This window comes from Oncorhynchus mykiss, chromosome 19 (assembly GCF_057628025.1).
Source record: "Oncorhynchus mykiss isolate SJ-2025 chromosome 19, ASM5762802v1, whole genome shotgun sequence".
Classification (NCBI taxonomy): Eukaryota; Metazoa; Chordata; class Actinopteri; order Salmoniformes; family Salmonidae; genus Oncorhynchus; species Oncorhynchus mykiss.
The window spans coordinates 45,057,997-45,070,943 of NC_143040.1; the positions used below are offsets into that span (position 1 = coordinate 45,057,997).

Below are 12,947 nucleotides of genomic sequence, written 5' to 3' on the forward strand. Positions count from 1 at the left end.
TCAATAACTATAGTCAGTGACCTTGAAGTTCTCATGCTGTACAAGCACTTGATAAGTGGGCATCCTACACATCACATTGTCAAGCAAGGCACAGCAAAGCCGACACATATTTTTTTGACAATAATATACACATACTTTACTGTATCTGTCTGTCTACAGTCGTGGCCAAAAGTTTTGAGAATGACAAATATTAATTTCTAAAAAATTTGCTGCTTCAGTGTCTTTAGATATTTTTGTCGGATGTTACTATGGAATACTGAAGTATAATTACAAGCATTGCATTAGTGTTTTATTGACAATTACATGATGTTGATGCAAAGAGTCAATATTTGCAGCGTTGACCCTTCTTATTCAAGACCTCTGCAATCCACCCTGGCATGCTGTCAATTAACTTCTGGGCCACATCCTGATTGACGGCAGCCCATTCAATCAATGCTTGGAGTTTGTCAGAATTTGTGGGTTTTTGTTTTTTGTTTGTCCACCCGCCTCTTGAGGATTGACCACAAGTTCTCAATGGGATTAAGGTCTGGGGAGTTTCCTGGCCATGGACCCAAAATATCGATGTTGTGTTCCCCGAGCCACTTAGTTATCACTTTTGCCTTTAGGCAAGGTGCTCCATCATGCTGGAAAACCAAACTGTTCCTGGATGGTTGGGAGAAGTTGCTCTCGGAGGATGTAATGGTACCATTCTTTATTCATGGCTGTGTTCTTAGGCAAAATTGTGAGTGAGCCCACTCCCTTGGCTGAGAAGCAACCCCACACATGAATGGTGTCAGGATGCTTTACTGTTGGCATGACACAGGACTGATGGTAGCGCTCAAATTGTCTTCTCCGGACAAGCTTTGTATCCAGATGCCCCAAACAATCGGAAAGGGGATTCATCAGAGAAAATGACTTTACCCCAGTCCTCAGCAGTCCAAACCTTGTACCTTTTACAGAATATCAGTCTGTCCCTGATGTTTTTCCTGGAGTGAAGTGGCTTCTTTGCTGCCCTTCTTGACACCAGGCCATCCTCCAAAAGTCTTCGCCTCACTGTGCGTGCAGATGCACTCACACCTGCCTGCTGCCATTCCTGAGCAAGCTCTGTACTGGTGGTGCCCCGATCCCGCAGCTGAATCAACTTTAGGAGACGGTCCCAGCGCTTGCTGGACTTTCTTGGGCGCCCTGAAGCCTTCTTCACAACAATTGAACCGCTCTCCTTGAAGTTCTTGATGATCTGATAAATGGGTGATTTAGGTGCAATCTTACTGGCAGCAATATCCTTGCCTGTGAAGCCCTTTTTGTGCAAAGCAATGATGACGGCACGTGTTTCCTTGCAGGTAACCATGTTTGACAGAGGAAGAACAATGATTCCAACATCCACCCTCCTTTTGAAGCTTCCAGTTTGTTATTCAAACTCAATCAGCATGAGAGAGTGATCTCTAGCCTTGTCCTCATCACCTCTCACACCTGTGTTAACGAGAGAATCACTGACATGATGTCAGCTGGTCCTTTTGTGGCAGGGCTGAAATGCAGTGGAAATTTCTTTTGGCGATTCAGTTCATTTGCATGGCAAAGAGAGACTTGCAAATGATTGCAATTCATCTGATCACTCTTCATAACATTCTGGAGTATACGCAAATTGCCATCATACAAACTGAGGCAGCAGACTTTGTGAGAATTAATATTTGTGTCACTCTCAAAACCTTTGGCCACGACTGCATACACACACACACTCAAAAATTTCCACACACACTCTCAATGTCACTTTTATGCCCAAAGATGGAAGAGCAAAACATACTGTATGCCAACACATGCTTGAGTGTGCGAGCAAACACACACACACACACACACACACACACTAATAAGAAGGGAGCTGGAGAAAAAGCACTGCCCTATCTCAAATGTACTGCATGTTTGCACTGCAAGTATAACTTCATAATGTGGTGAGCTAGCTAGCCTCAAACAGTACACCTGAATGGCACCCTATTACCTGCAGTAAGAGAGGTTGGACACACCTACTGTACTCATTCAGGGGTTTTTATTTATTTAAAAAAAAAATTACATTGTAGAATAATAGTGAAGATGTCAAACTATGAAATGCCACATCATGTTTTAACCAAAAAAATTTAAACAAATCTAAATATATTTTAGATTTTAGATTCTTCAAAGTAGCCACCTGTAACGGTATCCCTCGTCATCTGTGTCCATGTTAATATTCATTTAAACAAAATAACAAGAGACCGAAAATGAAACAGTTCCGGCTGGTGCAGACACAGAGACAGAAAACAACTACCCACAAACCACAGTGGCAAAACAGGCTGCCTAAGTATGGTTCTCAATCAGAGACAACGATTGACAGCTCCCTCTGATTGGGAACTATACCAGGCCAAACGCATAGAACAAAAACATTGAAAAAAGAACATAGAACACCCACCCTAGTCACACCCTGGGCGTGACACCACCCTTTGCCTGTAGGTGTGTTGGGTTATTGTCCTGTTGAAAAACAAATGATAGTCCCACTAAGCGCATTCCAGATAGGATGGCATATCGCTGCAGTATGCTGTGAAACGCCATGCTGGTTAAGTGTGCCTTGAATTCTAAATAAATCACTGACAGTGTCAACAGCAAAGCACCCCAACACCATCACACCTCCTCCTCCATGCTTCACGGTGGGAACCACACATGCGGAGATCATCCGTTCACCTACTCGGCATCTCACAAAGACACAGGGGTCGGAACCAAAAATCTCACATTTGGACCCATCAGACCAAAGGACAGATTCCATTGGTCGTGTTTCTTGGCCCAAGCACGTCTCTTCTTATTATTGGTGTTCTTTAGTAGTGGTTTCTTTGTAGCAATTCAACCATGAAGGCCTGATTCACTCATTCTCATCTGAACAGTTGTTGTTGAGATGTGTCTTGTTACTTGAACTCTGTGAAGTATTTATTTGGGCTGCAAAGGCTGGTAACTCAAATGAAGTTATCCTCTGCAGCAGAGGTAACTCTGGGTCTTTCTTTCCTGTGGTGGTCCTCATGAGAGCCAGTTTCATCATAGCGCTTGATGGTTTTTGTGACTGCACTTGCTACTGCAAGTTCTTGAAAATGTTCTGCATTGACTGACAATCATGTCTTAAAGTAATGATGGACTGTTGTTTCTCTTTGCTTTTTTGAGCTGTTCTTGCAATAATATGGACTTGGTCTTTTACCAAATAGGGCTATCTTCTGTATACCACCCCTACCTTGTCACAACACAACTGATTGGGTCAAACACATTAAGAAGGAAAGAAATTCCACAATGAACTTTTAACAATTGCGTTCCAGGTGACTACCTCGTGAAGCTGGTTGAGAGAATGCCAAGAGTGTGCAAAGCTGTCATCAAGGCAAAGGGTGGCTATTTTGAAGAATCTCAAATAGAATATATATTTTGATTTGTTTTTACACTTTTTTGGTTACTACAAGATTCCATATGTGTTATTTCATCGTTTTGATGTCTTCACTATTATTCTACAATGTAGAAAAAAGTAAAAATAAAGAAAAGCCCTGGAATGAGTAGGTGTGTCCAAACTTTTGACTGGTACTGTATATAGTGCACTACTTTTGACCAGGGCCAGTATGACTCTGGTCAAATGTAGTGCACTGTATACAGATGTAGGATCTCCATTTGAGCCAGTTTGATACAGCAGGAAAATAATCCTGCAGAAACAGGGAATGTGAATTATTATTAGGATTCTTATTAAGGGGGCTGATAAATTGTTCATAAGGGAAAATAAAGTGGAAATTACAAACTTCAGAAGCCTTTTTTAAACCTCAAAAACACTACACGTCTTACATTTTTTCAATTGCAGGAAAGTTCTCCTGCCACATGGTGATCAAATTAAGATCCTACATCTGTAAGGGTAGGGTGCCATTTGCGATGTTCCCAATGTCATACACCATAATGATCCATATTTCAGCTGAGGAGTTGACAAAATACAGTAAATGACCTTTATAGTTTCTTATTTGCAATACATTCTTGGGGTATAGTGTGAGTACAGGTAACAATGTTCAGTTATGATTGTTATGAAAACAAATCTTGAATTGAAACATTTATGAAATGTTATATTGCTTACTTGATCATGGATTATGTACAGAATGAGGTATCCTGGCAAACATAGATAACAAAACAAAAAAGTTGATGTCCTTGATTTGATGTAATCTTACCCTCATTGCCCTCAATTTACCTTTCTTCCTGATCAGATGAAAACTGGGACGACGACCAGTTGTTGGGATTTGAGCCGTGCAACGAGAACCTGATCACGGGCTGCAACATCATTGATGGGAAGTGTGAGTGTGACAGCATACGGACCTGCAACAACCCCTTTGAGTTCCCCAGCCAGGACGCATGCCAGACCGCTCTGAGGAAGATTGAAGGTATGATGCATATCAATTAATGTTTACAATGAAATATTAATGGTGGTCTTCTTGGTCCTGTATGGCTCAGTTGGTAGAGCATGGTGCTGGCAACGCCAGAGTCATGGATTAAATTCTTGCTGGAGCCACCCATGTGGAAATATATGCAATTACTATTGAACGTCGCTAAATGGCCTATATGCTATGTTAAAATGTGCCTAGAAATGAATGAAAACACTTGGTATGGTGACGTGTCAGTGAGCCATCATCAATGCTGTTTTGCTGATGATACCTCTTCAAATGAATGGTGGAACATTATTCCCAGAGGGGAACACATCTCTACACAACACCTCATTCTCTCTCGCTTGCATGACGCTGTTCAAAAGACTGGGGAGAGTAGGGCATGCATGGTCATGTCTTAGGTATCAAGCCTCATGTACACAAGGTGCTTTTCATGCGGTCTTATTTATGCATGTTGTCTACTGTTAGCTACCACCTGGATGGACACTTTGTTAGATGCTATGACTTTGAATAGATCCAAGTGAATGGGTACTTAGAATTGTGATCGGACTCGTACTGTACAGTTTTCATACACTCCATAGGACAACCCTTTTTGGTTCCAGGTAGAACCCTTTTTGTTTCCAGGTAGCACCCTTCTTCAAAGGGTTCTCCTGTGGGGCCAGCTGAAGAACCCTTTTAGCACCTTTTGTGTAGTGGTTTTCTGGATATTATGTATAGATCCCGTATGTCTCTGCCAGGCTTTTAGGATTTATTATTAGCAGAAATTAACTCAGCTAATTGTTGTGTGCTTCGTTGTTATTCATAAATACTCAGACATAAATCAAGCTAAATGATCAATTCCCAGCTTCGTTTTTGAGGGTGGTAAGCAGCCTCCAAACTGATTGAATTTCTGTCACTGAGTCATTATGCAGTGAGCAAATGCCACTCTTTCTTTGTCATGTTCCCATGCTTTGTTTTCAGATTCATCCTTTTCTGTTGTTCCCCCAGCATATTTAAAATGATTTTACAGAGTACTGCACTTTGAATAACAACACGGAAATCCCTGGCGCCACACAATTTTGTCATATATTTATCTGCTCTTTTGCTGCCTCTTTTTTCCATCCTTTTCTTTTTTGAGTGAGGTGTCCTGTTTGTTTAGTCGGATGTGTTTCTGTGACAGGTTCTCTTCTGTGATATTCAAAAAAACAAACAAATAAACACAGGATTCTAATAGGCCTATCAGAATGCAAATGTAGCGGAACTAGGACTGCAGTCCCCCATGGATACCCAGGCTGTATCTTTGTGTCTGCCGGTGTGTTTACAGTTCTCTGGCAGCAGATGGCCAATTAAAGCACCAAAATATAGGCTTGTTATGGCAACCAACAGTCCTAGCAACGGGGACGATGGCCCTTGTTGTTTTGTTGTGGCAGGTGTACCTTCAGTCTACGGCTGCTGTGCTGTGGTGGCTCTCCCTTTGAAAAGTGCAGTTTCCCTCTCCACGTGAAGATCTATGGAGTATAACTTTTGTACATTGAGGAGCTGTTGTTGTGCTGTGTTCTGTTTTAAGGCCGGCCTGTCATATAACCTGTCACTGTTTAGCTGTGGTGTTATCTGTCACTGATTTACTGTGTAACTAACTGTGGCTTTGTGTAGTTGTTGTGTCCTGTCTGGCTGGTTCAGTTATTTGTTATGGCTGGTGGAAGGTGTTTTTAACATTGGCGGTCTGGGTCCTGTCTATGTGTGTGTCTGCTCTCTGTCTTGGCCCAGGAGATCCATGGTGTGTGTGTAGACTGGGCTTTTTGCTGCCGTAACCACAGACTGAGAGATTACCATGAGTAAAGACTGGGATTATCATACTCAACAACATCACAGGTATTACTGATATTTCTCAGCATACCAATGAGCCTGGTTTTGTTTTTTGTGCAATGAAGGCAGACATAGTTTTTGCGTCCCAAGTGGCACCCTATTCCCTTTATAGAGCACTACTTTTGACCAGGGCCAATTGGGCTCTGGTAAAAAAAAAAGTTGTGTACTATATAGGGAAGGCAGTGTCATTTGGGACGCAGTCCTTAACGCCCTAACAAATATGAGGGTGAGAAAGATGAGGCTCCTATGTCATCATGCCATATCCTCTTTTTCTGAAAATCATACACCACATGACCAAATGTACAGTGGGGCAAAAAAGTATTTAGTCAGCCACCAATTGTGTAAGTTCTCCCACTTAAAAAGATGAGAGAGGCCTGTAATTTTCATCATAGGTACACTTCAACTATACAATACAGAAAATCACATTGTAGGATTTTTAATGAATTTATTTGCAAATGATGGTAGAAAATAAGTATTTGGTCAATAACAAAAGTTTATCTCAATACTTTGTTATATACCCTTTGTTGGCAATGACAGAGGTCAAACGTTTTCTGTAAGTCTTCACAAGGTTTTCACACACTGTTGCTGGTATTTTGGCCCATTCCTCCATGCAGATCTCCTATAGAGCAGTGATGTTTTGGGGCTGTTGCTGGGCAACACGGACTTTCAACTCCCTCCAAAGATTTTCTATGGGGTTGAGATCTGGAGACTGGCTAGGCCACTCCAGGACCTTGAAATGCTTCTTACGAAGCCACTCCTTCGTTGCCCGGGCGGTGTGTTTGGGATCATTGTCATGCTGAAAGACCCAGCCACGTTTCATCTTCAATGCCCTTGCTGATGGAAGGAGGTTTTCACTCAAAATCTCACGATACATGGCCCCATTCATTCTTTCCTTTACACGGATCAGTCGTCCTGGTCCCTTTGCAGAAAAACAGCCCCAAAGCATAATGTTTCCACCCCCATGCTTCACAGTAGGTATGGTGTTCTTTGGATGCAACTCAGCATTCTTTGTCCTCCAAACACGACGAGTTGAGTTTTTACCAAAAAGTTCTATTTTGGTTTCATCTGACCATATGACATTCTCCCAATCTTCTTCTGGATCATCCAAATGCTCTCTAGCAAACTTCAGACGGGCCTGGACATGTACTGGCTTAAGCAGGGGGACACGTCTGGCACTGCAGGATTGGCCATAGTGGAGTTTGGAGTGTGACTGTTTGAGGTTGTGGACAGGTGTCTTTTATACTGATAACAAGTTCAAACAGGTGCCATTAATACAGGTACCGAGTGGAGGACAGAGGAGCATCTTAAAGAAGAAGTTACAGGTCTGTGACTTTGTTTGTAGGTGACCAAATACTTATTTTCCACCATAATTTACAAATAAATTCATTAAAAATCCTACAATGTGATTTTTTTGATTTTTTTTCTCATTTTGTCTGTCATAGTTGTAGTGTACCTATGATGAAAATACAGGCCTCTCTCATTTTTTTTTAAGTGGGAGAACTTGCACAATTGGTGGCTGACTAAATACTTTTTTGCCCCACTGTATGTGGACAGCTGCTGGTCAAACATCTTATTCCAAAATCAAGGGCATTAATATGGAGTTGGTCCCCCCCTTCACTCTTCTGGGAAGGCTTTCCACTAGATGTTGGAACATTGCTGCGGGGACTTGCTTCCATTCAGCCACAATAGCATTAGTGAGGTCGGGCACTGATGTTGTGTGATTAAGCCTGGCTCGCAGTTGGCGTTCCAATTCATCCCAAAGGTGGTCAATGGGGTTGAGGTCAGGGCTCTGTACAGGCAAGTCATGTTCTTCCACACAGATCTCAACAAAACATTTCTCTATGGATCTCCCTTTGTGCACGGGGGCATTGTCATGCTGAAACAGGAAAGGGCTTTCCCCAAACCCCAAGTTGGAAGCACAGAATCATCTAGAATGTCTTTGTAGGCAGTAGCATTAAGATTTCCCTTTACTGGAACTAAGGGGCCTAGCCCGAACCATGGAAAACAGCCCAGACCATTATTCCTCCTCCACAAAACTTTACAGTTGCCATTATCCATTGGGACAGGTAGTGTTCTCCTGGCATCCACCAAACTCTGATTCGTCCATCGGACTGACATATGGTAAAGCATGATTCATCACTCCAGAAAATGTTTTACTCCGCTCAGGCCGATGCTTGGCATTGCTCATGGTTATCTTAGGCTTGTGTGCGGCTGCTCAGCCATGGAAACGCATTTCATGAAGCTCCTGACGAGCCGTTCTTGTGCTGACATTGCTTCCAGAGGCAGTTTGTAACTTGGTAGTGAGTGTTGCAACTGAAGACAAAATATTTTTACACGCTATGTGCTTCAGCTGTCCTGTTCTGTGAGGTTGTGTGGCCTACAACTACGCGGCTGAGCCGTTGTGTCTTTTAGACGTTTCCACTACTTTCCACAGCACTTACAGTTGACCGGTGCAGGTCTAGCAGGGCCGAAATTTGACGAAGTGACTTGTTGGAAAGGTGGTATCCTATAACGGTGCCACGTTGAAAGTCACTGTGCTCTTCAGTAAGGCCATTCTACTGCTATTGTTTGTGTATCAAGATTGCATGGCTGTGTGCTCGATTTATATACCTGTCTTCAATCAATTGTGGCTGAAATAGCCGAATCCACACATGTTCAGGAGTGTCCACATACTTTTGTATATACAGTGCATTCGGAAAGTACTCAGACCCCTTGACTTTTTCCATATTTTGTTTAGTTTCAGCCTTATTCTAAAATTGATTAAATAGTGTTTTTTCCCTTTTCAATCTACAAACAATACCCCATAATGACAAAGCAAAAAACGTTTTTTTGACATTTTTGCAAATGTATATTAAAACCCACGGAAATGTACCATTTACAGAAGTATTCGGCCCCTTTACTCAGTATTTTGTTGAAGCAGCGTTGGCAGCTATTACAGCCTCGAGTCTTCTTGGATGTGATGCTACAAGCTTGGCACACCTGTATTTGGGGATGTTCTCCTGTTCTTCTCTGCATATCCTCTCAAGCTCTGTCAGGTTGGCTGCACAGCTATTTTCAGGCCTCTCCATAGATGTTAGATCGGGTTCAAGTCCGGGCCCTAGCTGGGCCACTCAAGGACACTCAGAGACTTGTCCTGAAGCCAGCGTTGTCTTGGCTGTGTGCTTAGAATTGTTGTCCTGTTGGAAGGTGAACCTTTGCCCCAGTCTGAGGTGCTAAGTGCTCTGGAGCAAGTTTTCATCAAGGATCTCTCTGTACTTTGCTCTGTTCATCTTTCCCTCGATCCTGACTGGTCTTCCAGTCCCTGCCGCTGAGAACATCCCCACAGCATGATGCTGCCACCACCATGCTTCACCGTAGGGATGATGCCAGGTTTCTTCCAGACGTGATGCTTGGCATTCAGGCCAAAGAGTTCAATCTTGGTTTCATCAGACCAGAGAATCTTGTTTCTCATGGTCTAAGAATCCTTTAGGTGCCCTTTGGCAAACTCCAAGCAGGCTGTCGTGCCTTTTACTGAGGAGTAGCTTCCGTCTGGCCACTCTACCATAAATGCCTGATAGGTGAAGTGCTGCAAAGATGGTTGCCCTTCTGGAAGGTTCTCCCATCTCCACAGAGTTACCACCAGGTTCTTGGTCACCTCCCTGACCAAGGCCGTTCTCCCCCGATTGCTCAGTTTGGCTGTGTGGCCAGCTCTAAGAAGAGTTTTGGTGGTTTCCAACTTCTTATATTTAAAAATGATGGAGGCCACTGTGTTCTTGGGAACCTTTAATGCTTCAGAAATGTTTTATTACCTTTTCCCAGATCTGTGCCTCGACACAATCCTGTCTCGGAGCTCTACGGACAATTCCTTCGACCTCATGGCTTGGTTTTTGCTCTGACATGCACTGTCAACTGTGGGACCTTTTATAGACAGGTGTGTGCCTTTCCAAATCATGTCCAAACAATTTAGTTTACCACAGGTGAACTCCAATCAAGTTGTAGAAACATCTCAAGGATGATCAATGGAAACAGGATGGACCTCAGCTCATTTTTGAGTCTCATAGCAAAGGGTTTGAATACTTATGTAAATAAAGTATTTATGTTTTTCTTTTTTAAATAAGTTTGCAAAAAACGCTAAAAAACTATTTTTGCTATGTCATTATGGGGTATTGTGTGTAGATTGATGAGGGGAAAAAATATATAGTCTAATTTAGGTTATGGCTGTAACAAAATGTGGAAAAGGAGAATGGGTCTGAATACTTTCCGAATGCACTGTATAGTGTACTATTACCATGATGCTTGAATACACAATGGCTGCGTTCTATGCGGAATACATTACAGTTACCTGCCTGATCTCAGAAGTCCTACCCTAAGATTTCGCAATCCGATGCAATGTAGTCTGCCTCGAATACGATCAAAGCCTTCTAGGTGCACACAATAGCAGCTAAGTCCTTGTAAAAGATAACCAATCGGACTGATGTAAAAAAAAAAAATAAGTATCTCTGCACAAATGTATAATATGTCAGGAATGTAAAGTATGCAAGCTGTCCTGAGTTCGTTGAACAGATAAATCTAAAATAATCTGTGCGGTATATCTCCACTCCCAGTGGGTTGTGATAGGTCTGATGACCTCTGAAGGTGGGTTGAGATAGGTCTGATGTCCTCTGAAGGTGGGTTGTGATAGGTCTAATGACCTTTGACGGTGGGTTGGGATAGGTCTGATGACCTCTGAAGGTGTGTTGTGATAGGTCTGATGTCCTCTGAAGGTGTGTTGTGATAGGTCTGATGACCTCTGAAGGTGGGATGTGATAGGTCTGGTGACCTCTGAAGGTGTGTTGTGATAGGTCTGATGACCTCTGAAGGTGTGTTGTAATAGGTCTGATGACCTCTGAAGGTGTGTTGTGATAGGTCTGGTGACCTCTGAAGGTGTGTTGTGATAGGTCTGGTGACCTCTGAAGGTGTGTTGTGATAGATCTGATGACCTCTGAAGGTCTGTTGTGATAGGTCTGATGACCTCTGAAGGTGGGTTGTGATTAACTGGATCTGTATGCCCGGTCGGTGTGCTCTGATAGGTTGGACCCATACGGCCAGTGTTTTCTGATAGGTTGATCTGTATAGCTGGTGTGTTCTAATAGGTTGAATGAGCCCTCACGGTGTGTTCTGATAGGCTAAATGACCCCTAATAGTGCATTCCGATTGGCCGAATGACCGCTGATGACAAATTCTGCTCAAACAGCCTTTAATAAACACAGAGACAAAGGTCTCCTGAAAGGTCATCAGGAGATTGATAATGCTCTCGCTCTGTCCACGCCTGCTCCTACTACAGAAAATCAATCTTCAATAAAAGTGGAAAGGCATGTTGACCTTTCAAGCCTTTAGAGATATTTTTAGCTTAAAAAACTGTATTTCTTGGTCGCATCGTAACCTGTTAAGCAGGCTTGAGGTAGCCTCCCGAGTGGCGCAGCGGTCTAAGGCATTGCATCGCGGTGCTGAGGCGCTAATACAGCCTGGGGTTCGATCCCACAGTGTGTCACAGTTGGCTGGGGAGGGCTTTCCTTGGCTCATCGTGCTTTAGCCACTCCTTGTGGCGGGACGGGCAAGCTGACTCGGCCATCTGTTGAACAGTGTTTCCTCCAACACGTTGGTAGTGCTGGCTTAAAGTGACTTTTCTCACTCAGTGTTAAAGGAAATGATTTAGTCCCAAGTGGCTGTTGTGTTGAGAGACACCAATCAAGGTCCTAAGTTGGAGTTGCTCAAAGCCAGGTACCAGTTGCTTGACAAGTTGATGTTTAACTGATCTTTAAAGACCATTGTGGGTTTATTGCTGCACAAATATCTGACCAAAATGTATGTAGTAACAGAACAAACTGACAGCTGTCACATTCTTCGTCACAGGTATTTGCGTAATGAGACCACAGTATTTTTGGCATTTTGAAGACTGCTTACAGTACATATAACTTATATAACCATTAGACTTGGTTGTGTTGGGAATGTGAAAAAGGGGATGATCAAGAGGAGAATATTTCTCTCTAACGATCGTTCAGCGTGCCTAGTCTTATCTGTAACTGACAGACTGGCTACTTGCTACAGTATGTCTTTGACCAGCATCAGTGATCTCTGGCCTCTGAAAGGGGCTGTTATGTGGCTGTGTCCTGATCAAGTTTAATGATGTACTCTCCTGAGGATCTGATGACAGAACTATCGTTACAGACTCTCAGCTTTCAGCAGAAGCACTCTGTTGGAACGTTCTGGGGAGAGGAGCAAGCAGAGCTGTGTGACCCAACCTACAGCCTGGCAGCCAGGTAGGCAGGGAGGAGCTAGATGGGTGGATGGGTCCCACATCTGTTTGTGCTGTCTTGCCAACTCCTATGGCTGTGTTATTTCAGAAACCAGCACTAGAGAGGCACAGTAAGAAAAATGTGAATTTGAACGAGAGAGAGAGAAAGAGACAGAGAGTGAAAGAGAGAGAAAGAGAGATAGAAAGAATGAAAAGTGGGGATTTCAGTTAAGCCATATTTATTTTGGGGACAGTTAAACAGGAAGTTTTGTTCTGAAATACTCTGCTCTGCTCGTGTGAGGCAGGCGAGGCGAGGCAAGGGGAGCTTTGGTTAGTTCCTCTGACCCAGCAAGGCCAAAGCACATTAAAGGAAATGCCTCACATTCCTTGAGACTGCAGAGGAGTTCTCTCTCTCTCTCTCTCTCTCTCTCTCTCTCTCTCTCTCTCTTTCTCTCTCC

The 12,947-nt window shown here is 43.1% G+C and overlaps 1 protein-coding gene across 2 annotated transcripts in view; it reads left to right on the plus strand.

The window, feature by feature from the left end:
• Window positions 1-12,947, plus strand: part of LOC110497739 (cysteine-rich motor neuron 1 protein) — a 122,330-nt gene that overhangs the window by 14,222 nt on the left and 95,161 nt on the right. For both annotated transcript variants that reach the window (XM_036954715.2, XM_090211123.1), the window contains exon 2: window positions 4,218-4,391. In XM_036954715.2, the coding sequence (XP_036810610.2) occupies window positions 4,218-4,391 (174 nt within the window). The remainder of the gene's footprint in view (window positions 1-4,217; window positions 4,392-12,947) is intronic.